Source organism: Nicotiana sylvestris, chromosome 11 (genome assembly GCF_000393655.2).
Source record: "Nicotiana sylvestris chromosome 11, ASM39365v2, whole genome shotgun sequence".
Taxonomy (NCBI): Eukaryota; Viridiplantae; Streptophyta; class Magnoliopsida; order Solanales; family Solanaceae; genus Nicotiana; species Nicotiana sylvestris.
The window spans coordinates 126,908,750-126,933,192 of record NC_091067.1 but is presented as its reverse complement, the minus strand read 5'-3'; the positions used below and the strand labels follow the sequence as shown (position 1 = coordinate 126,933,192).

Genomic DNA, 24,443 nt, shown 5'->3' with positions numbered 1-24,443 from the left:
AGTGAGAGTATTTTTAATAGTAGAATCACACTAATTCTATAAGAGCATAAGCAAAAAAATATTTTTGAAAAAGAAATTATACCTTGCAAGCAATAGGACAATTGCACTTTTTATATAATATATACAAGTTAACAGAATTTTAAAAAGAATAATCTTGTAAAACTTTTTATTTACATAAGTGCCAGAATTTTGAATTAAGAGCCATGGTTTTTATTTATGGTGCTTTGATAATTTTAAGTTTCTGTTTTTATGTGTTCCTCTTTCAAAGTCATTGACAAAAAGAAAAAAGGAGAAAAGATTGGAAAATGAAAAATTAAAGAGGGAAAGGGATAGAAAAACAAAGGAAATAGAAAAGACGATGACAAAAGGAAAAAAATAAATAAAAGAAAAGCGAAACCGAGCAAATAAAAAATTGATTTCCTTATTAGATTCAGACCCGAACCTAAGCCTAAACACAAGAATAACTTTAAGAAATTAATTCCCAACAATGGCACCGTCCTCTTATTTGATATTACGGGTGACAGCATATACATTTAATCAATATTCTGAAAAGTTTCAACATAGATTCTAAAAATTCTCGCCTAACTTGTGGGTGGCATGGCACCCCCACCTCTCAAGGTGGATTCGCCACTGACTCTACGTACATTAAGAAGGGGAAATGGTGCATAGTTTCCAAAATAAGAAGGTAAATATATACAACTAGTGATAAATGTAACCTTTGTGCTGAATTCAATATCGAGTTCTATATTTTAGTTTAAGAGATTAAGTATTTGGATTAATTTTTGTCACTTAAAATCTTGGATACGTACAACATACCAATGTATAAGGAGAGCTATGTGTTCTAAAACCATGAAATTGTCACTTTAAAGGCAACTATACAAGATAAATGTTTGAATGGCAGATGTAAACAATCAACGTGACATTCAACTTACACAAACCTACCAAATCACAAAGGTCAAACAGATATTTCATTAAATGTTTCACTATATATATATATACAATTGTGAGGTTTAGAATTATTCAAAGTATCGTAAGTTTCATCTTAATTCTTGATCAAGCTCTTCTTGCTTTAGACAATATGGTGCTATTTACTGAGCTTACTACAGCAGCTATAATTTTCCTTATAGCACATATTCTCATTTCAACTCTTCTTTCAAAAACTACCGGCCGCCGCCGTCTCCCGCCGGGCCCGAGGGGGTGGCCGGTGATCGGCGCACTACCATACTTAGGAGCCATGCCACATGTTTCACTTGCAAAAATGGCCAAAAAATATGGACCTGTTATGTATTTAAAAGTTGGCACATGTGGCATGGCTGTTGCTTCTACTCCTGATGCTGCTAAAGCATTCTTGAAAACACTTGATATCAACTTCTCCAATCGTCCACCTAATGCAGGTGCTTATTAATTTTCAATTAATTAGTAAATGAATTCATATGGCTTGTAGTATATATAGGCTTACTTTGTGTTCTTCTAGATACAAGGGTTGTTGATTAATTTTTGATATGTTATCCAATATTCTAAACAGTGGCGAATGCAGCTTCTGAGCAACAGTTTCATCTGACCTAAACCGTAAATATATATATATATATATATATATATATATATATATATATATATATATGTGTGTGTGTGTGTGAATTAAGATCCATTAAAATTCCAAGAAATACTAGATCTGAACTCATAATTAAAAAGTACAATGGCTAATTAAGAACCTATAAGTTAAGCCGAATCTATTACTATATTTTAAATCATGAATTCGTTAATCTATTCTAGATTCTTTTTTGAGTACGTACTTTCTAGGTGATAAGTCTGATGTGGATGTAAGTTTAGAATTAACGTGTGGCACATATAAATACCTCGAGCTCGATGTATTTGTCATTTGGTATGAACTGAACTAAAAAAAATGTAGTATACTTTTTCTTCTTAACAGGTGCCACCCATTTGGCCTATAATGCACAAGACATGGTTTTTGCACACTATGGACCACGTTGGAAGTTGCTAAGGAAATTGAGCAACTTGCATATGCTAGGGGGAAAAGCCTTAGAAAACTGGGCAAATGTACGTGCCAATGAGCTAGGACACATGTTAAAATCGATGTCCGAAATGAGCCGAGAAGGCGAGTGGGTGGTGGTGGCGGTGGCGGAGATGCTGACATTCGCCATGGCAAATATGATAGGACAAGTAATATTAAGTAAGCGAGTTTTCATGAAAAAAGGTGATGAGGTTAATGAATTTAAGGATATGGTGGTGGAGTTAATGACAGTAGCAGGGTATTTTAATATTGGAGATTTTATTCCTTCAATAGCTTGGTTGGATTTACAAGGAATTGAAAGAGGAATGAAGAAATTACACAAAAAGTTTGATGATTTGTTGACAAAGATGTTTGATGAACACAAGGAAACTAGCTATGAACGTAAAGGGAAAGAGGATTTTCTTGATGTTGTTATGGCAAATAGGGATAATTCTGAAGGAGAAAGGCTCACTACAATTAACATCAAAGCACTTTTGCTGGTATATTAAATTATTCTAAATACTATATATATATATATATATATATATATATATATATATATATATATATATATATTTGATACTGGTGTAATTGTAAGTTCTGTGAACCGATAATGTAAATCTTTTATATCATCAGATTAAGTTTGATATTAACAATATATAGTAATAAACCTATGATAATTTGAAAAATAGGATAAACCTGCTATATCCGATTAAATTAATTTTGTTTTTAGTTTAGATATTTACTGTATATAAATAAAATTCTTGTATATATTAAGTTTAGCTTATCACAAAATAGGTACTCCAATTTAAAAAAAAGCGACACATATAATATTAGCAGTACACTCTCAGATCCATACGTAAGCATATTTCAAAGGATTGAAAAAAATTTCTCTATTTACTTACAGAAAATTTCTTTTATCATTTAGAATCTATGCAGTAACTAATTTTCATTTAAACATCGTTTAGTCTGTAACCATTTAAGTCTTATTTTTCACAGTCAAAGATCCCTTCAAACTTTAGCTTAAAAAAAAAGGAATGAAAAAATCACTTTAAACCGAGTGTGTGTACCCTGGATCAATGTCTCATTAAATGAAAAAATGCAACCTTTTCAGTGACAGTTAGTTGTAAAAAAAATTACTATAAATAGAAAAGTTCTTTATTTTTAGTATCTACATTTATTTTCCCTTTATAGGAACTTTGATAATTAATTTTCTAATGTTATCTTTTTTGTTACAGAATTTGTTCACTGCTGGTACAGACACTTCTTCTAGTGCAATAGAATGGGCACTTGCAGAAATGATGAAAAATCCAAAAATTCTCAAAAAAGCACAAGCAGAAATGGATCAAGTTATTGGAAAAAATAGACGTTTAATTGAATCTGATATCCCAAATCTTCCTTATCTACGAGCAATTTGCAAAGAAACATTTCGAAAACATCCATCTACACCATTAAATCTCCCTAGAATATCGAACGAACCATGTGAAGTGAATGGTTATTACATACCAAAAAACACTAGGCTCAGTATTAATATTTGGGCGATTGGAAGAGATCCTGATGTATGGGAAAAACCGCTAGAGTTTAATCCTGAAAGGTTCTTGAGTGGGAAAAACGCGAATATTGATCCACGAGGGAATGATTTTGAGCTAATTCCATTTGGTGCAGGACGAAGGATTTGTGCAGGAACAAGAATGGGAATAGTAATGGTGGAATATATATTGGGAACTTTGGTTCATTCATTTGATTGGAAATTACCAAATGATGTTATTGAGCTTAATATGGAAGAAGCTTTTGGATTAGCTTTGCAGAAAGCTGTCCCTCTTGAAGCTATGGTTACTCCAAGGCTAAATTTGGATGTTTATGCACCTTAGAATTTGATAGGCGCTTCTTATTTAATTTTGGATGAAAATAAAATTTGGAATTTGGTGCTTGCTATTATAAACTATTGATAATGCTACTTTGATTTTTTTTTTTTTTGTTTTGTTCTTGTATTGGCATTCCAGACCTTTGACCTTTAATCTATTTCATAATATCTAGAAATCTTTTAAAAATGATATTACATGAATAATCAAAATATTTTGGGTTTGATTGGTTTATTATCTCTTTAGAATGTTATTATGGAACTATCTGTATATGAACTTTCTCATGAGGAAGAGACACATCCTGTTAACAGAAATATCCATTTAGGTTTGAGATTTTAATACTTGAACTGAAATTTTAAAATTGCATTTAAGCTAGGAATTAACAAAACAGACTTGATTCAATGAATTTTATTTCACAAAAGATCAGAACAATCTCTTAAATTTCTTAATTTTCTCTTTTCAGTCTTATTCAAGCTGTAACAGATGTACGACAACATCTAGGTGTAAATAACTTACTTGAGACTAAACGTTTCAGGCTTCATCCAGCAATTATTTTGACTTCTTTGTGATCTTTATTAGACAAATTACCAGTTGGATTCATCGTTTATTTTTCATAGCCGATATACGTAAATTATACACGATCATTCACGTATTATATATCCGTCGGCTCTTTTAGTTTAAGAACTTGCGTGTACGGCTATTTAGGTTAATTCTTTTTATTTAGAAATCTTTACACAAATAGCCAACAAAATTTGGTGTTTACTTTTTCTAGTTGGTATACATAAATTATACCCTGATTATACATCCGCTGACTATATTTGGTTTAAGCGGTTGGTGGATGGCCATTTTGGTTAATTCATTTTCTTGATATCTTTATACTAATAGCCGACTGAATTTACTATTTTCTTTTTAACTGGTATTTATAATATATGGATATTGTACATCCTCTGGCCATTTTAGTTTAAGCGGTTGAGCAAACTGCTATATAGATAATTAACCCAAATAGCCGCCTACTTAATCTCTTAAGCAAAAAATAGCCGATGGATGTATAATATGTACTCCCTTCGTTCACTTTTACTTGTCCACTTTGGACTTTGCACGCCCCTTAAGAAATAACAAATAAAGTGCATAATTTACCATGATAGCCTTATTAATTGGTGTATAGTCTTAATGAATTTGAAAAATGATTTGGAACGAGTAATTAATGCTTAGGGCAAAACAGGAAAAATAAATTATTTTTCTCTTAACATTCGAAAAGTGACAAGTAAAAATAAAAATTTATTTTTAGAATACTTGACAATTAAAAGTGAACGGAGAGAGTATATAATTCATGTATAATATATGTATAACTGTATATAATCAATGTGTAATTAATGTATACTTAGGGATGGCAAATGGGGCGGCGCGGGTGCGGGGCGGTGCGGGTTTAAGGCTATGCGGGGCGGGGTAGGTTTACAGTTATGCGAGTGCGGGGCGGGGCGGGGCGGGTTGAAATACCTTTTCACAATAATTAATGCGGGGCGGGGCGAGTTGCGGGTCATGAGGGTTTATGCGGGTTTAAGTAAGTTTTCTTTCTTATTCCTTTTAAGTTCGATGATAACTTCAAGTTATGGTCTTTTATTGACTTTTGTTTCACAAAGACAAATATAATACTTCGTGCTTAATATTTTTTTGTTCAAAGCAGACTTTTTTTTAACTTTCCCGTTGAACTTCTTTCAGAGTCAAAAAATTTTAGCTGACTCAAACAAATTAGTTTTATTATTGGATTATACACAAGTCATCAAGGAATATTAGAAATAATATTATAGGAATGTAAATACTATTTTATAATGAATACTAAATTAATATATAAGGGGTCATCTGCTTTTCACAATGAGCAACAATTTTTTTTTTTTTTAATTGAAGAATTAGTACATAAGCAACAAAAAAACTTTTAAATTTTTGATAGATTAAACTGAAAATTTCAGCCAAAATATAAAATAGAAATAAGCAAACAAAATAAAATAAAAAACTTATGCGGGGCAGGGCGGGGCGGGTAGACGCAGGTATGTGTGGGGCGGGTGAACGCGGAAGAACGCAGGTGAAAATGCAACGCGAGGCGGGTTAAAATCTTGGCGGGTTTGCCCCGCAACCGCACCGCACTGCACCGCTTGCTATCCCTATGTATATTGGCCAGAAAAAGTAAAAATTGAATCTGAGGGGTTATTTGTGTAACAATCCCCGACATGAACAAATTGTCGAGTGAAAAACGAAAGGGAAATTTTCATAAAGTAGTATCTTTTAGTAGTAATTAGCTATCTATAGATACCATTTGCTATATTACTGATTATAGATACCTTTTATGTGGTTATAAGATGTATTTAACGTATTTAAGCTATTGTATTCATGAATACAGTAGCAAAAATAGGCGTGAATCAAGAAGTCCAGCTAATCAGTTGTTGTATTCGAGTGTATTCGACTGTATTCATGGAGTAAAACATGGGATTACAGCTGGACAGATTATTGTATTCGACTGTATTCACGGCGTGAAATAGGAGATTACACTGTTTTTAAAAGGGAAAGTGAATCAATTAACATATAGACTCCTAATATAAATCAACAAACTCAATTATAACACATAAATTTTGTATTTTCAGTTATAAAAAAGATTCTCAACCAAAAAATACTCCAAAAAAATAGCAATCGTCAGAGAAATTATATAATACATCTGAATACATAAATTATATTAATTAAAAAAACTTATGAATACATTCATGGCATATAGCGAGACAGTGAATACAATGAAATACATAGAATATAGCGAGATACATTGAAATACAATGAGAAAAAAAGACAGCGAATACAATGAAATACATGGAATACAACGAGATACATTGAATTACAATGAAAAAAAAGACAATGAAATACATGAAAATACAGCGTGATACGTTGAAAATACATTGAAATATATTAACATAAAATCAAGTTACTCAGCCCCAAACTCCGTCGTCTTTGTTCAAGAACAAACCCTAATTTCCGGCGAATCCGCCGTCGAGCAAAAACTCTGAATCTCACTGTTCCCACGCATCAAAATTACAAACGGGGTCACGAACGCTGTCGGCCATTCCATGGGCGATATGAAAACCCAAATCTCTAACTCTGGTATGAGTCATTTTCATCAGTATAAGAAGCTGCAGGAGAAGTGGGAAGAAGTCCAAAGCTTGAATTCTATCAGTCAATTCCGTCCTTCTAATCTTGCGAGTGCAACTATACTTTAACAATTCTCCTACTACAATGGAGAATATCGACGGAGGAGAAATCGCAAGCGAACTAGACAGAGAAGAGGAAGAGAATCGGAAGTTTTAATGGGATGGGAGAAGAGAATGGGATGTATCAAAGTAGAGAGAGAAAGAAAATATTGTAACTGATTAGCGTATTTAGTGGCTTAGGGCTAGGAGGTAACCAAAATTAAATATTTTGCTATAAACCTTAAAAGGTATCTATAGAATATAATTTTTTTAAATGATATTTATTTAAAATAAATAAGGTGTTAACCTTTGCTATAGGAGGTAAAAATTCCAAAATGAAATGCCAACAAAGTTCAGCAATGTTGGGCCACATCTTCTGGCCCATATAATTTGGTCTCAAAGTAGTGACCTCAAATCTCAAGCCCACTTGGAAGGGGTACTTTGCTGTGCTTCCCCTCATGAAAATAAATTGGGAAAATTACGTGACATATCAAATATTTATATTGTATTTATCATTACGTGAATAGTAATTAGGTAAAATATAATTGTACGAACGAATACAGTTGATACACGTTGTATTTTTGTTACGTGAACGAATAAAATTGACGCAGGCTGTATTCGTTGCGCGTTTGAATACAAGTGATACAAGTTAGTAACAATTGAATAGTAGCTACGAATAGTAATTAAGCAAACTATAGTTGCTAGGTTCTAAGCTATAGTGGTTATGAAAATTCCTCAAATAAATTCATTGTATGCATTACATGTGAATGTCAAATATTTGTTTAAAATTGCTCAATTTAGCTCTCCTTAAACTTTTGGTCTATTCATACCCTTACTATTAGCATATTATTTCCATTTGTTCTTATCAATGATGAAGCCTCACGTAAAATGGATGAGCTTTATATGTCCAAATTCTTCGAAAAAAAATAATAATTCTGTTACGAGCCAAATTAACCAAGCACGTGAGTTGTGCGTGAGTAGAGGACTATTTTGTAACTACCATGTTCTTTGTATAAATAGAGGAATAGTATTTATAATTGTTCTCTCTATTACGTTCTTGTTATAGACTCCATTGGCGACGCTGGCCCGTCCACCGGAAAATCTGTTCAGGGACCATTCTTGCTCCTGGATCCTTAGGATTTTCTATCTTTTTCATTTGAATTGTAACAATGGTATCAGAGCCATTCGATTCTCGGACAGCAATGGCTACCATGGAAGATGATATCTGCAATAAGGGACTAGGACATGACATTGACGACCTCAAGAAATCAATGGCTGAACAAGCAAGGAAGCATAATCGATTACTCACTGAGATAAAGCAGATGCTAGTTTCCTTATGTCCAGAAATTAAATTGCTAATCACCGAAGAAACTTTACCCAAAAGCTCTGAATCTGCTTCTGCAAATCCAAGAGTTAGACGTGAAACTTTAATTGTACGCCAAAACAATCTTGTGGGTGCAATTAACGAAGGATTTGAGATTGATTTTAATTCTAGTAGTGCAATCAAAATTCAACAACCCACAAGAAGCCAGTTAGTTGAGCAATCTGTTCGGGACAGTCATGTTCCAGAAATGATGTCAACATTCGGTAGCCAGCCTTCTAAAACTAGAGAAGATGGAAAATTTATAGAAGCTGACAAGTAGAATGGCACAAAGGATGAAAATCTTGTAAGTAATGAAAGCTTTCATCTAGAAAAAGGAGGCAAGAAGGACTTGCGGATGATTGAAAGAAAGGTTTCATCATATGACTGGGATGTGTTCGATGAAATTCCCCAGTCAAATTTGCCTGGTAATTACAGAAGCAAAGTGGAGTTTCAACATGCTGAAGTGAACAAATATGACTTTGAGTTAATAGAAGCGAAGAATAATCATATTGAAGATGTTCTTGGTAATGGAACACTCATTTCTAGAAAGGTTCTTCAAAATATTATGTATTCAAATTCTATAGGGCAAGTTATAACTTCCGATAGAAGTGCCAAAGAACAGAGAAAGAAATGGTCCAATATATCAATCAATGGCTCCTTACTGCACTATTAACCAGGGAAAATCTTACCACCTGATAATAAGTGAATTTAACTATATTCAGGCCCTAAATAACCGCCTTCTTGCATAATTTTGATAATAAAAGTGATAACAAAATGCTCTTATTAGTGCTTTTCATGACTTGCAGGTTATATATGACTAGGGAAGGCTAGGGAGTACTTTTGGAGTCAAAAATTGAAGAAAGAGAGGCCATCCGTAAAATATCCAAGTGAACCACGCAAAAACAGGCTGAAGAATCAGAGAAATGATTCTGCCTCAGTTCCACCGCGACCACGGCTGAACCGCGGTGAAGACTGCTCACGGACAGAAGGAGATTCAGAGGAGCTGTTTAGCCGCGGTTCCACCGAGACCGCGGCAGAACCGAGAAAGTTCAGGGACTAAAGTGCAAAACACGGGATTTTTAGCCCAAAACCCTATTTTAAACACTAGACTTCGACCAAGAGAGGCATGTATTGACTTTTAGAGTATCTTGGCAAGAAAAACAATTGTGAGAGATCACCCAAAACATCTTTCTTCTTTTCTTTGATTTTTGTTGCTAGTTTATGATGAATCTTATCTTAGTTTGTTTACCCATAGTTATGAGTAGCTAAATGCTTTGTCTAAGGTTTTGATGGAACCTATTGGGGGATGAACTTCTTGTTTATGTGAATACAAATTTCTAGTTTCAATCTTTATTTGTTCAACTATGTTCTTGTTGTAGTTAATTGACAGGATCCTCAATTAGCTGTGCCTATTTAGTGTGTATAACTCGGGAGAGAGTGCATATTTAGGTTATTGTTGAACAACACTACTCCTAAAGTATAAGAGGGATCTTTAACTGTGGGTTTAAAGGCGGGATTCGGGATAACGAAGCCTTGAGTGCAATCTGAAGTGAACTGTGTTAATTAAAGCTAGCTAGTGTATCTCGGAAGAGTGCATTGAGTATATTACTGTGATTACTCGGGAGATATTTGCGGTAAGATGAGCGTTCATGATTGATAGAGGTGTGTTGGTCAATTTGTATGAAGCATAAACAGAAGGGATTCCATCAATAGGGGAAGTCATTACCTTAGCATTTTCTCATTATTGTTTACAACCTTAGCATTTTAGTTTACAGTTTGTTATTTACTTGCAATCTTAGTTAGTAAAGAAACCATCAACGGTGATTCAAACGTCTGGGGAAGTTGGTTCTCAAGAGTTTAGTAGTTCTAAAGATTGTGATTGATAGGTTAATTCTCTGTGGATTCGACCCTGGGCGGAATACTCAGGTTATATTTGCAACGTCCGCATTGTCCTTTTTATAAGGCATAGTTGGGGGTGATCAAATTTTGGCGCCGTTGCCGGGGAATTAACGAAATTATCAATTACCATTGATAGAAATACAACAAATTCTTAGTATAGTCAATCTTCTCTACACCAAGATTTGATTGAAAATTTTGACGGTTGTTGACGTGGTTGCACAGGTGTATGCCTAGAAACTCTACGAGGACTGGAGAAGTACTTGAAGGACTCTCAGACCCAGAGAAAACATTCCGGATATTGAACCGTGCCAACAAAAGACTTCAACAACCTCATTAAACACACAACCTCGAAATTGACATGGGTGACGTAGACAACGTCAACAGAAACGTCAGATATAGGGCACTTCCGGTGCCTGAGGCTGCACTATATGACTGGGCACAACCCACAGCTGACAATCTGGCCACTGCCATTGTTGTGCCCGCGATACAAGCTGAATCGTTCCAGATCACGAACAACATGCTGCACTTGCTGCAAAACAAGGGATTATTTTCTGGGACACTAGCCGAAGATCCTCAGCAGCACTTGAAGAACTTCCTATCGATTTGCAAAACTCAAAGGCAACCCAATGTAACTCCGGAAGCAATCAGACTGTTATTAGTTCCATTCTCGGTGACAGGAGCTGCTCAGGTCTGGCTAAACTCACTCCCCATAAACTCTATAGAAACTTGGAATGAGTTAGTCAAGCAATTTCACATCAAGTTCCACCCGCCCAAAAAAACAGCTCAACAAATTGATGAGATCGTGAGCTTTAAACAGAAACCAATGGAGACACTGCATGAGACATGGAGCCGGTTTAAAGGAATATTGGTTATATGTCCACACCATGGTATTCCAGATCAGATGTTGGGACAACGGTTTTACATGGGACTGTCAGATAGCATGAAGAACATTGTAGATGCCTCAGCTGGTGGGGCGTTTTTGAGCAAAACTTGGAGAGAAGGTCAGAGTCTGCTTGACAAAATGGCTCAAAATTCGGGGTAGACGGCGAGGAATGTACCTATCACTCCAGTGGTACACTCAGTGCCTTTTGACCCATCAAATTCCATGGCTGAAAATGTGGCGACCCTTTTGAGACAGATGAGCATACTCACCAAAAAGGTGGAGGAATCGGGGCAGAAACAACAAGTGCACATTGTAGATACCACCAATGGGGGCTTGTGCACATCTTGCATTAGTCAGCCAATTGGTAATCCATGGAATGCTGAACATGATCATCATCATCAGCACCCTGAGGACATGAACTATGTTTCAAACTATGGAGGCCAGAGACAGGGCAATCAGAACTGGGGTCAGCAAACTCAGCAGCCATACAAACCACCTCAGCCACAGTACAACGCTGGAAACATGAGAGGTATGAGACCCCCCAACAATATGGCACCTTATCCAAGGTCACAGCGGTACAACAGTCAACAGCAAGGGTATCTCCCACCTCAGCAACAACATGGTGGAAGGCAAGAAGATGGGTTCACAAGACTTGAAGCAATGATGCAGCAGGTGATTGGGTCCAATGCAAAAATAAATGAAAGAGTAGATGTACATGACACAACAATCAAAAATATTGAAGTGCAGTTGGGCCAAATTTCAATGTCTCTGAACAATCGTCCTCAGGGGACATTACCTGCAGTCACCCAAATCAATCCTAAAGATCAGGGCCCGAAGCAGCTGATGGCGGTGAGTTTCCGTAATGGCAGGGATCTTGATGTAGAGCAGGAGAGAGCTCGTGACAATATACAGGCTGAGACACTCATTCAGGTACCCATTGAGCTAGATGATTCCACAAGGCTGACAGATGTGACAATCCAGCCTGCTCAGGAAGAAAAGAATACTCAGTAGGAGACCGAGAAAGTTGCTGAAGCAGTTGAAGAGCCGGTAGTAGAGATTGTAGCTGAGAAAGAAAAGTCCCAAGAGATTGGGAAGAAAAGACCTCCTGCTCCATTTCCACAGAGGTTGGCCAAGCATCAAAAGGAGAAGCAGTACAAAAAGTTCTTTGAGATGCTCAAGCAAATTCAGGTTAATATTCCTTTGATTGAAGCTTTAAAGGAGATGCCTGGATACGCAAAAATGATGAAAGATTTAATGTCCCGGAAATTTGACTTCCAAGACTTGGCCACAGTGACACTTACTCAGACGTGCAGTGCAGTGGTAACTAGACCTGTTGCTGAAAGCTCTCTGATCCAGGGAGTTTTACTATTCCATACACTATTGGAAACTTTGCTTTTGCGAAAGCACTTTGTGATTTAGGGGCCAACATTAATCTTATGCCCCTGGTCATTTACAAAAGGTTGGGCATTGGGAGAGCTAGACCCACATCTATGTTGTTGCAGCTGGCTGACAGGACTGTGAAGCGTCCATTTGGGATCCTTGATGATGTACTTATTCAGGTGGGGAAATTCGTGTTCCCTGCAAATTTTGTGATATTGGATTGCAAAGTGGATGAAGAAATTCCTATCATCTTAGGAAGACCATTCTTGGCCACAGGGAGAGCTCTTATTGATTGTGAGACCGGGGAACTTAAGATGAGGCTCAATGACGAAGAGATTGTATTCAATGTGCAGAAATCTATGAGGCGACCAAGTGAGTTCGCCAATTGCTCTCTTATTGATGCCGTGGATGTAATCGTACAGTCTGATGATGAAGTGTTGACGGTTGAGGATCCCCTAGCTGCATGTTTGACGAATTTGGAGGAAGTGAATGGTGAGAACTGGACGGAATGGGTGTTGGCACTGGAAGGTAGAGGGTCGTGGTAAAGAAATCTAGAGTTTGAGCCCCTACACTTAGAAAATAGGGAGACTCCTCCAGCTAAGCCATCCATTGAAGAACCACCGAAGCTGGAACTAAAGCCATTACCAGGCCACCTCAGGTATGAATTTCTGGGACCTGACTCCACTCTACCTGTTATTATCTCATCTGGTTTGTTAGATGTGCAGGTCTAACAGCTTCTACAAGTATTAAAGGAGTGCAAAACTGCTATTGGGTGGACCATGGCAGACATCAAGGGGATCAGCCCCGCTTACTGCATGCATAAGATTCTGCTGGAAGAGGGGCACAAACCTTCCAGGGAACATCAGAGGAGGCTGAACCCAAATATGAAGGAAGTGGTGAAGAATGAGGTGATAAAGTGGTTAGTTGCTGGAATTATTTTCCCAATCTCTGACAGCAGCTGGGTTAGCCCAGTTCAATATGTGCCTAAGAAGGGTGGCATGACGGTTGTGAAGAATGACAACAATGAACTAATCTCAACGAGAACCGTCACATGCTGGAGAATTTGCATGGATTATCGAAAGTTGAATCTACCCACCCGAAAAGACCACTTCCCACTTCCTTTCATCGATCAGATGCTGGATAAATTGGCAGGGAGGTCACACTTTTGTTTTCTGGATGGGTACTCAGGGTACAATCAGATTTCCATTGCACCTGAGGACCGAGAGAAGACCTCCTTCACATGCCCTTATGGCATTTATGCCTTTAGGAGGATGCCCTTTGGCCTATGCAATGCACCCGCCACATTCCAACGGTGCATGATGGCCATATTCACCAACATGGTTGAGGATATAATGGAGGTATTCATGGATGACTTCTCAGTGGTGGGAAGTTCATTTGATGAGTGCCTGGTGAATCTGACGCGTGTGCTGAAACGGTGCATCGAGACTAATCTGGTGCTGAACTGGGAGAAGTGCCATTTCATGGTACAAGAAGGCATAGTCTTGGGGCACCGGATGTCAAGCAAGGGAATAGAAGTAGATCGAGCAAAGGTTGATGTAATAGCAAAGCTGCCTCCACCAACTTCAGTCAAAGCAATCAGAAGTTTTCATGGACATGCCGATTTCTACCGGCGGTTCATAAAAGACTTCTCCAAAATCACCAAACCTCTCTATAAGTTATTAGAGAAAGATCACCCGTTTGTATTTTTTGATGATTGCAGGGTAGCGTTTGAGGAGTTGAAGCAGAGGTTGGTCACAACACCCATCATTGTTGCCCCCAACTGGGAGCAACCATTCGAACTAATGTGTGACGCTAGTGACTACGCAGTGGGGGCAGTGCTGGGCCAGCGGAAGGAAAAATTGATGCACACAATCTACTATGCCAGCAGAACGCTGAGTGGAGCCCAGTTAAACTATACGGTGACTGAAAAGGAGATGCTAGCTGTGGTGTTCGCATTCGACAAGTTCCGATCCTACCTTATAGGATCAAAGGTAATCGTCTACACTGACCATGCCACTCTCAGGTACTTAATAGAAAAGAAAGACTCTAAGCCACGCCTGATTCGTTGGGTGTTGCTGCTGCAAGAGTTCGATCTTGAAATACGTGACCGCAAGGGCACTGAGAATCAAGTCGCTGATCACCTATCACGACTTGAGGGAGCTGAAAATGCAATTGAAGTTGAGGAAATTCTAGAAACTTTTCCGGACGAGCAACTGCTCGCCACCACTCATCAGGAAGCGCCATGGTATGCAGACTTGGCCAATTACCTGGCCAGTGGTATAGTTCCTCACGACCTTTCATCGGTCCAGAGGAAACAATTTTTTCGTGAAAGCCGCTTGTACTATTGGGATGAGCCCTATCTCTTTCGAATATGCCTGGATAACATGATCCGGAGATGCGTCTCCGAGATAGAACAATCTTCTATTTTGCAGGCTTGTCATGCATCGACTTATGGTAGACACTTTGGAGGGATCAGGACAGCAGCAAAGGTGCTAGAAGCCGAAATTTTCTGGCCGACTGTGTTTAAAGATGCTCACTCATGGGTGAAGGGTTGTAGTGTCAACGCACCGGGAACATTTCCCAGCGCCACGAGATGCCCATAAACCCAATTCAGGAGATATAAGTGTTCGATGTCTGGGGGATTGATTTCATGGGTCCCTTCATCAGCTCCTATGGCAATAAGTACATCCTTGCCCTGTGTGTTTGCAAAGTGAAATAGAAGCTGTTTGATTTTAGAGATGATTGAGGCATTTCTTTGTGTAAGCCTATATATAATGGTGAATCCACCTGTCTATATTGCCATAGTTAACCTTTTGAGCTTGAAGCATGTTCTTTGATAACCCTATAATGACCTATATCCCTGTGTTTGAATAGCTGATTGTTTGAACCTATACCTCCGAGAAGCACTTGAATCACTAAGGAACATACAAAAGTCAAAGTGTGGGGTGGTAGGGAGTTAGCGAAGAAAAAAAAGGGGAATCAGGAATGAATCATTTGAATAGTGCACTGGCATTTAAAAAAAACAAGAAGCCAGTTGCACCTAAAGAAAAGTATGAAACAAAAATGTGGAGGAATGATTAGGCTGAGCAGGGAAATTGAGATAAAAGGAAGTGTGTATTAAAAGTGCTTAAGGAGGTTAGTCACTACATCCAAATGTATCCTACCCGACCCTTAGCCTACATTACAACCAAATAAAGACCTCTTGATCTTTGACTAAAACAGCTCGATTAGTAGAGTACTACACTATGGGCAAGCTTATGGTGTGTCTGTGTGGTATGTGAATGTTCTTTGCTGAGAGTGAGTGAATTCTTTCTATCTTGGGTTCCTTGTGTTTGAATTTTATGCGTGTGGAGCTTCTCTCAGATTTTTGATGTGAGGGAATGTGACTCGGGAAGGAAAAGTAAGTCTTTACCTCTGTTAGAGTAACTAGAGTGAGCGCAAGTGTGTCATGGCAGTAGAGTCTGCATCTGGGGTATGACCGGCACATTGCTTAGGTGGTTCCGTCAAAATGGCGGGTGTGACATACTTGGGGTAATGCATAAAACGGTTAGGCTTAGAAGTGTGGTTTAGCTTGCTCGAGGACGAGCAAATGTTTAAGTGTGGGGTGTTGATAATAAGTGAATTTAACTATATTCAGGCCCTAAATAACCGCCTTCCTGCATAGTTTTGATAATAAAAGTGATAACAAAATGCTCTTATTAGTGCTTTTCATGACTTGCAGGTTATATATGACTAGGGAAGGCTAGGGAGTACTTTTGGAGTCAAAAATTGAAGAAAGAGAGGCCATCCGTGAAATATCCCAAGTGAACCACGCAAAAACAGGCTGAAGAATCAGAGAAATGATTCAGCCACGGTTCCACCGCGATCGCGGCAGAACCGCGGTGAAGACTGCTCGCGGACAGAAGGAGATTCAGAGGAGCTGTTTGGCCGCGGTTCCAGTGCGACCGCCGCAGAACCGCGGCAGTCGCGAGAAAGTTCAAGGACTAAAGTGCAAAACACGGGATTTTTAGCCCTAAACTCTATTTTAAACACTAGACTTCGCCCAAGAGAGGCATGTATTGAATTTTAGAGTATCTTGGTAAGAAAAACAATTGTGAGAGATCACCCAAAACATCTTTCTTTTTTTCTTTGATTTTTATTGCTAGTTTATGATGAATCTTATCTTAGTTTGTTTACCCTTAGTTATGAGTAGCTAAATCCTTTGTCTAAGGTTTTGATGGAACCTATTGGGGGATGAACTTCTTGTTTATGTGAATACAAATTGCTAGTTTCAATCTTTATTTGTTCAACTATGTTCTTGTTGTAGTTAATTGACAGGATCCTCAATTAGCTGTGCCTATTTAGTGTGCATAACTCTAGAGAGAGTGCATATTTAGGTTATTGTTGAACAACACTACTCCCAAAGTATAAGAGGGATCTATAACTGCGGGTTTAAAGGCGGGATTCGGGATAACGAAGCCTTGAGTGCAATCTGAAGTGAACTGTGTTAATTAAAGCTAGCTAGTGTATTACTGTGATTACTCGGGAGAGATTTGCGGTAAGATGAGCGTTCATGATTGATAGAGGTGTGTTGGTCAATTTGTATGAAGCATAAACAGAAGGGATTCCATCAATAGGGAAGTCATTACCTTAGCATTTTCTCATTATTGTTTACAACCTTAGCATTTTAGTTTACAGCTTGTTATTTACTTGCAATCTTAGTTAGTAAAGAAACCATCAACGGTGATTCAAACGTCTGGGGAAGTTGGTTCTCAAGAGTTTAGTAGTTCTAAAGATTGTGATTGATAGGTTAATTCTCTGTGGATTCGACCCTGGGCGGAATACTCAGGTTATATTTGCAATGTCCGCATTGTCCTTTTTATAAGGCATAGTTGGACGTGATCACTACCTATTCGGACTCTTGTGATTGATGATCATTCACAAGTTACATTTGAACCTGGTGGCATTATTTTTCAATTTAAACAGTTAAATTTCATCCTTGCGGGCAAGGTTGACTTCGATGAAGTTCCCCAGTCAAATTTGTGTGGTAGTTTCAACAACAATTTGATTACTAAAAAGAAATATGATTTTTTCTGGAACTCAATGGCAAAAGGATGTGAGCGAACTGGTACCATTTTTGAAGAGTTGAACTTGTTTAGGCAAGTAACCGCTAATGTCAAATCTGTGCAAGTTCTCTTCTCAGTTATTCTACCAACCTGTGTTCAATTAATGACACTACATATGGAGAAACAATATATGCATATGTAATTAGAACAGAGTTTGGTCGCATTATGTATATAGCTAAGTCTAAGGGTGTAATGTGGGCCGGGCCCGGGCCTACACGGGCTTCGTGAGCCAGTCCTAAGTAGGCCGGTCCTAAACGGTCCCGATCTTCGTGGGCTTTTTTGTAGGAACCGGCCCGGGACCGAGGCCATGAACTAATGGTCCCGGGCTAAGTGGGCCGGTCCCGGGCCCAAGTGGGCCTGACCTATTTTTTTTTTTAATTTTTAATCTAAGGCAATATCTTGTAAATTATATTATAGGATTATGATCTAAAATTATTTTTTAATTCAATAAACAAAAAAATATTGTAAAGAGATATTCAAAGCAATGCGTTATAATTTTTTTTTAACAAAACATGACAATATCTTTCTTAGTCTTCCTCCCCCCATGGAATGAGCAAAACAAGGTGCTAATACCACCATTGAGAAGAAAAAAAAACTAATCAAGATGTGCCAAAATACAAGTTACATATTAATTTACATAATATCTCTTATATATTTCATAATTCCTTCAAGGTTCGGAGGAACTTTCGTTGGTGGTGGTGGAAAAGAAGCTTGTTCATCACCGCTTCCGGGAGAAGCAACATCCTCCGCAAGTTCAGCTAGCATTTCTTCATAAGTTTCGTCTACCTCTGGTTGTGATTCAGTAAGTCCAAAATTTCTTTGTTCCGAACGGACCCAATCTCTGAAAAGTACTGATTTTTCCAAGCTCTCCCTCATTGATGCTCTATAATCACCGAGTTGAAGTCTTGCTTGACTGAAAGCGCTCTCCGATGCCACTGTTGAAGTTTGATTAATTAAAATGTCTCGGGCCATCCTTGAAAGAACCGAAAAGTGTTTTTCTTTGTCCTTCCATCATTCCAAAATATTAAAGGAGCCGTCAGGATTCACTTCCTCAATTCCCTGTGACAAATAAACTTCAAGCTCATTTAGTTATGAAAAATCACCACTACTAGAACCTTGAGAATCCCTGAACCCGGCCCAAGCAGTAAGTGCTCTTACTCCCGCAGTTCTTTTAGATGATTGAGAACTAGAAGAAGAAGGAGTTGAAACATTTGGTCTAGCATGATCTAATGCAATTTGATAAGCACTATAAATAGTTTGAGCATTTATTTTAATTGAGGTTTGTTCTTCCTAAAGTTTAGATAACTCCTCATCTTCAAGTGCTAAACCATTATAAACAGTTTCATAATAAAATTGAGAACCTCCTAATTTCAGAGTAGGATTTAACAAGGCAGCAACATAATAAATAGGGGGAATAGGGAAAAAATATTTTTTAAACTTTTTCTCATAGAATCAATAGCTTGTTCATAAATTTTCCCACCCTCTGAAAAATGAACAAACAAATTTGCAAGTTCTGCAATATAAACTAAATAGTTAGAAATAGTAGGATAATATTGCCCAAAAAATTCATTTGTAGCAATATGAAATTTTTCTAAAAAATCTACAAGTATTTTAACATTAGCGCAATTTGCATTTATAAGGTGCTCATCATCATCACTTACATGAGCATTAAACGTTGAGTTTATGGGATTTCTATATTCATATGCAACAGCTAAACTTTCATACATGTAATTCCATCTAGTTGGACAAGCTTTAGGAACCCTTCTTTCTCTTAGGCCAAATTCATCGCATCTTTTAAAATATTCTCTAAGTCTACTTCTACGGTTTGAATAAAAAAGCCAGTTAAGAGCCATTTTAACCTTTTCAATTTCAACATTTAAAATTCTCATACCATCACCCACAATTAAATTGTAAATATGACAAATACATCTAACATGAAAAATGTTACTAAATACAGGATTTAGTATATTGGTAAGCAGGACTACAACATTAGTGTTACTAGTAGCATTATCCATTGAAATTGACATTATTTTATCACTAATGCAAAAATATCTACAAATATCCGTAACCGTGCTAGAAATAAACTGCCATGTGTGACGTGAATTAATTATTTTATAAGCAATAATGCATTTTTGCATTATCCAATCCTCATTAATCCAATGACTGGTAACAATAAGATAATCACAGTCATTACCACTTCCACCAATATCAGTGGTAATAGCAACATGATAATTAATATGAGTAAATAAATAGTGCAATTATTGTTCATATTCATGTTTATATTTATAAATATCGCTCTTTACGGTTGTGCGATGCCATCATTTATTAGTAGGATTAAAAACTTTTCTAATATAATGCACAAAGTGAGGGTTAGCGCGAGGTCATCCTGATAACAACACGATAGGGGATTCAAAAGTTAGTAAAGAAAAACAAAAAAAATCAAGAAATATGCGGAAGCTAAAAAAATAAATAAAAAAACAAAAAAAAGACAGCAATTAAAGATAGATTGAATTCAAGAAAGAGTTTCTTGAATTCAAGAAGTCTATTCTTGAAGTTGAATCCTAACAACAACAACTAGTTAACGAAGAACTAATCGCCTTTGGTAGAGACTTAAAAGCAAGAGATAGATTGTGAAACCGGACCCTTTAGAATAACAAGAACAACAATAAGCCTAAACTTATCACCTTCCTTAAATACCTAGAAGTGATCTAATATTTCGAAAAGAGTTTAATCTTACCACCTTAAGTTGAGTCTTGAAGGTTGAAGAATAAATCCAAGAGTAGCCACACACAAGAGTGCAAGAAAAATCTCACAATTTTTATTGATAATAATCTGAATAATTTAAGTATAAAAACAAAGAAGACACCCCTTTATATAGAGAGGAGGTCATGAAATTTTACCTAAAAAATTATGAAATAAAGTCCTAAACTACTTTAGACAACAAGTCCAACTACCTTAGGAAAAGAAAAATACTAGGATGCAAAAACCAAGTCATTCTTGGAAAATAATTCCAAAGATCATAGTAAAAGGAAAATATAAGCTTAACTAACTAGGAAATCAATAAATATTGTCCCGTAATATATGGAAATAAGTCTCAAACCAATCTTGGATAGAATCTTGGAAATCTTGAAGGAAATTTGCAAGCAACTTGGCACCAAGTTGCACTCAACATCTAGCACGACTATTGTATCATTCTTGGACATCAAGTAAGTCTTTTTTATGCTATAAAAATGTGGCTTTATGTAGGACTTCATGGGCTGCAAGTTTGGACATATTTTAGGTGCTAAATTGGTCCAACAGTGGCCTGATTTGGACCTTCTTCAGAGGATGTTTCTTGGGATTTAATCCACCTCTTATTGGACATGAATTTGGGCCATAAAATAATTACAACACCTAGATAACTTCTATCCTTTATCCTTAAGCTCTTCCTCCCAACTAACAACTTATTTGATCGTTCTTGAAGTCCAATGACCTTGTTTTGCAACTTTTTAGCTTGAGATCTTGTTAAAGGCCATCTTTGAGATTCCAAAGCTTCATCCTTGTCCTTGAATAGATTTGAGCTTCCTAGGATGCTATCACATCCTTTATAACAATAACTATTTTTGCCAATTCTTCCCTATCTTTTCTTGGATCATAATATAAAATACCACCGATAACAGTGTTAATTCCCGGTTGAAATTAATTTGACCGATACTAAGGTCAGGCTGACTAGGTAAACTTATCCCATCTGCCAAAGCTTTCATACAAAGATATTTAACTTTATCTTGAGGGTGTAGCATTATGTGTCTCCTCAAACTTTCCGCCCTCCCCCCACATCCAACATCTTTAAAAGCTAACTCTTTGCCACAAGTTTTACACTTAACCCTATTTTTTTTCTCTGATTTGAATAAAAAATGGCCAAACAAGAGATGTTTTGGCCCGTTTAGAAGGTTGTCTAGAAAAAATAGAGGTAGTAACAGGGGGGGTTAGACGGGGCATCATTTGAATTATTATTAGTTGGGTTAACTTCAGCAATAGGACTAATGGGTGTATCGTCATCTGGTTGCGTTTTATCAAAATCTATTTCCTCCTCATTATCTTCGTCAATAATTGGATTACTATAAAGAACATTCATATATTCATGGTCAATTGTTCACCACCTCCGGCAGAGTGGATAAAGAATTACCTACACTTTGTATTTCTGCTTAGTCTCGCCTGCTATCGTAAGAATCCTAAAGACCAGGTGACTGGACATCTTGCTTCTTTGCTAGTTCCCTTGAGTGGGTCTAAAACTTCCTTATTCTAGGTTATTTGGTACTGCCTTCTTTTGTGGACTCCTAGGAATTCCGTATAGAGAAAAAGACAGTCTTCAAGTTGAACTAGCTCTAGGGTTGCTGAAACCTCTTTGCCTTCGACGGAGTACATGTTTCTGAAGTTCCATTCTTTCCTAGCGGGGCAAAACATTATGCAAATATTGACTCTCACTAAATTGTAATAAAGTATTATCACTATCAAGAATAGGAGCAAGTTGAGGACGGGTATGGGGTTTGGGTAGGGGAGCCCGGGAAATTGGAGGAGGAATAGATTGGCCACTAGATTTACCACTCTTGGATTTTCCCTTATTTTTACTAAACATTTTTTTAAACGAAAAATCCATCTTAATTAATTAAACAATACAAAAGTAAATAAAATAAAACAAAACTATAATATTAAAACTTAAGAGTTGGAACGAGTTTACCGAATTGACGAACAACTTGTTGAAAATTAGTTATCGTTGAAGACTTGAATACTCCAATTCACCAACTTCACAATTTTTCACACAAATTGCAACAATAAAGTAACCAATTATAGAAGAAAATTAGAGAGAGATTGATGATTTTGTGAGAAATGAAAGAATAAAGGGATATTTATAGTTGAAAATAGGGAAAAAGTGTAATTATAAAAAGTTTGGGGTTAAAACAAAGTTTGGGGGGGGGGGGAATTAAATGGCTATTTTATAAATAGCCAACGGCTAGAAAAGGCCGTTTTTTAAATGCACTAACGGCTAAAAACGAACATTTTGGCAGAATTTTTTTTTAAAATAGTTGTTGGGCCCATTTAGGCCCACTTAGGACCGGTCGAACCGGCCCACTTACCAGTCGGTTTCGGGCCCAAACGGTCCCGGTCTCACGGGCCTATAACAAGGGATCAGCCCACCCCACCCGGTCCCGGTCGGCCCACTTAGGACCGGTCGAACCGGCCCACTTACCAGTCGGTTTCGGGCCCAAACGGTCCCGGTCTCACGGGCCTATAACTAGGGATCAGCCCACCCCACCCGGTCCCGGTCCTATCCGGTTAGGCCCGTTAAGGTTCACTACCCATATGGGCTCGCGGGCCCGAGCCGAGCCCGGGCCTACCTGGCCCACATGCCACCCTTAGCTAAGTCATGGGTGGATAATAATTTTTTACTTGATAAGGAATCAGTGAAGATTTTACTGATGCATCTTCAAATCTCCATGATTGTCAGTTATTTACTATTCCAATTTGATCCTGGTGGAGCCAACTTTTTCTTTCTACATTTCATCCGTGAGGACAAGGATTCCAGGCTCCAGCTCAATAGTATCCTTTGCCTACTAGTCTTCTTGTGTTGAACTAGACCCATACTATTTCCTTAGTGCAAGATTTGAACAAGTTTATGATGAGCCATGGAGCACGGTTATGTCTAACCAAGAACATCCTTCTATAAAAAGACGTTTTCACCAAACCATGAGTGCAAAAGACGGGGTGTCTGAGAAGGTTATATATGTACTCCAACCAGAGGTTGATCTGACTTACAGGGCAATGATGCCAAAATTTGCTGTTTATATCAGATGGTTTACCTTACTTCAGTTGCTTTGTATCAGATGGTTTTTCTCATTTCAGTCGCCTATTCAAGCTACTTTAATTGTTGGTTGTTATTTCCTATTTGATTCAATTGGAATCAAAGTTCAGTTTCCACAATTTATCCTTGAGGACAAGGATATTTTGAGAAAGGGGTATTTGTTATGAGCCAAATTAACCAATCACGTGAGTTGTGCGTGAGTAGAGGACTATTTTGTAACTATCATATTCTTTGTATAAATCAAGGAATAAGACTTGTAATTGCATTATGATTTGATATTGAAATTGATTTCCTTCCCCCCTCTCTCTGTTACGTTCTTGTTATCGACTCCGTCGGCGACGCTAGCCAGTCCATCGAAAAATAGGGACAATTCTTGCTCTTGGTACCTTAGGATTTTCTGTCTTTTTCATTTGAATTGTAACAAATTCATATTTACCCTTGACTTTTGACTAGGATATAAATTTACTCTCAAATTGGATTTTGTTAGAGGTCAAGCATAAAAAATGAAAATTTTCTTAGCGGGGAAGGAAAAAGGATAGGATGAGACCAAAAAATTAACGGAGAGCAAAGTTACTAAATATATAAAAATAGTATAGTGACAAATTTAATCATTTTCTCAATGCATGAAGTTAAGGGCAATAAAAGGGAGTCTGTAAAATGAAAGGTAGCAAACTATATAGACTGAAGCTAAAATTCAATTGATGGCGGGACGAATTTGATTTATTAGGCGTATCGACGAATTTGATTTATTTGGTGTATCAAAACTTTCTTATCAATTAAATGAAAGCTTGCAAATTACATAGAAAGGATCTAGAATTCAATCAACAGCAAGAGGGATTTGAAGTAATTTTAAATTAAGCATCATATTTAGTTC

At 37.3% G+C, this 24,443-nt stretch overlaps 2 protein-coding genes across 2 annotated transcripts; both read left to right on the top strand.

The window, feature by feature from the left end:
* The first annotated feature begins 1,036 nt into the window (after positions 1-1,036).
* On the top strand, positions 1,037-4,107 carry LOC104236486 (flavonoid 3',5'-hydroxylase 1). Its single transcript, XM_070162760.1, has 3 exons — positions 1,037-1,394; positions 1,931-2,511; positions 3,250-4,107. The coding sequence occupies exons 1-3, from the start codon at positions 1,079-1,081 to the stop codon at positions 3,880-3,882; spliced, it is 1,530 nt and encodes a 509-aa protein (XP_070018861.1). The 5' UTR covers positions 1,037-1,078; the 3' UTR covers positions 3,883-4,107.
* A 7,360-nt stretch (positions 4,108-11,467) lies between these two features.
* Positions 11,468-13,170, top strand: LOC138881632 (uncharacterized). The gene is made up of 3 exons (XM_070161874.1): positions 11,468-12,175; positions 12,257-12,655; positions 12,748-13,170. The coding sequence occupies exons 1-3, from the start codon at positions 11,468-11,470 to the stop codon at positions 13,168-13,170; spliced, it is 1,530 nt and encodes a 509-aa protein (XP_070017975.1).
* Positions 13,171-24,443: the final 11,273 nt, after the last annotated feature.

Coding starts and splice junctions, on each gene's coding strand:
- LOC104236486 (XM_070162760.1), top strand. CDS start 1,079: ATGGTGCTATTTACTGAGCTTACTACAGCAGCTATAATTTTCCTTATA. Junction 1,395..1,930: donor CAATCGTCCACCTAATGCAG/GTGCTTATTAAT, acceptor TCTTCTTAACAG/GTGCCACCCATTTGGCCTAT. Junction 2,512..3,249: donor ACATCAAAGCACTTTTGCTG/GTATATTAAATT, acceptor TTTTTGTTACAG/AATTTGTTCACTGCTGGTAC.
- LOC138881632 (XM_070161874.1), top strand. CDS start 11,468: ATGGCTGAAAATGTGGCGACCCTTTTGAGACAGATGAGCATACTCACC. Junction 12,176..12,256: donor AGGCTGAGACACTCATTCAG/GTACCCATTGAG, acceptor AATACTCAGTAG/GAGACCGAGAAAGTTGCTGA. Junction 12,656..12,747: donor TGCTTTTGCGAAAGCACTTT/GTGATTTAGGGG, acceptor ATGTTGTTGCAG/CTGGCTGACAGGACTGTGAA.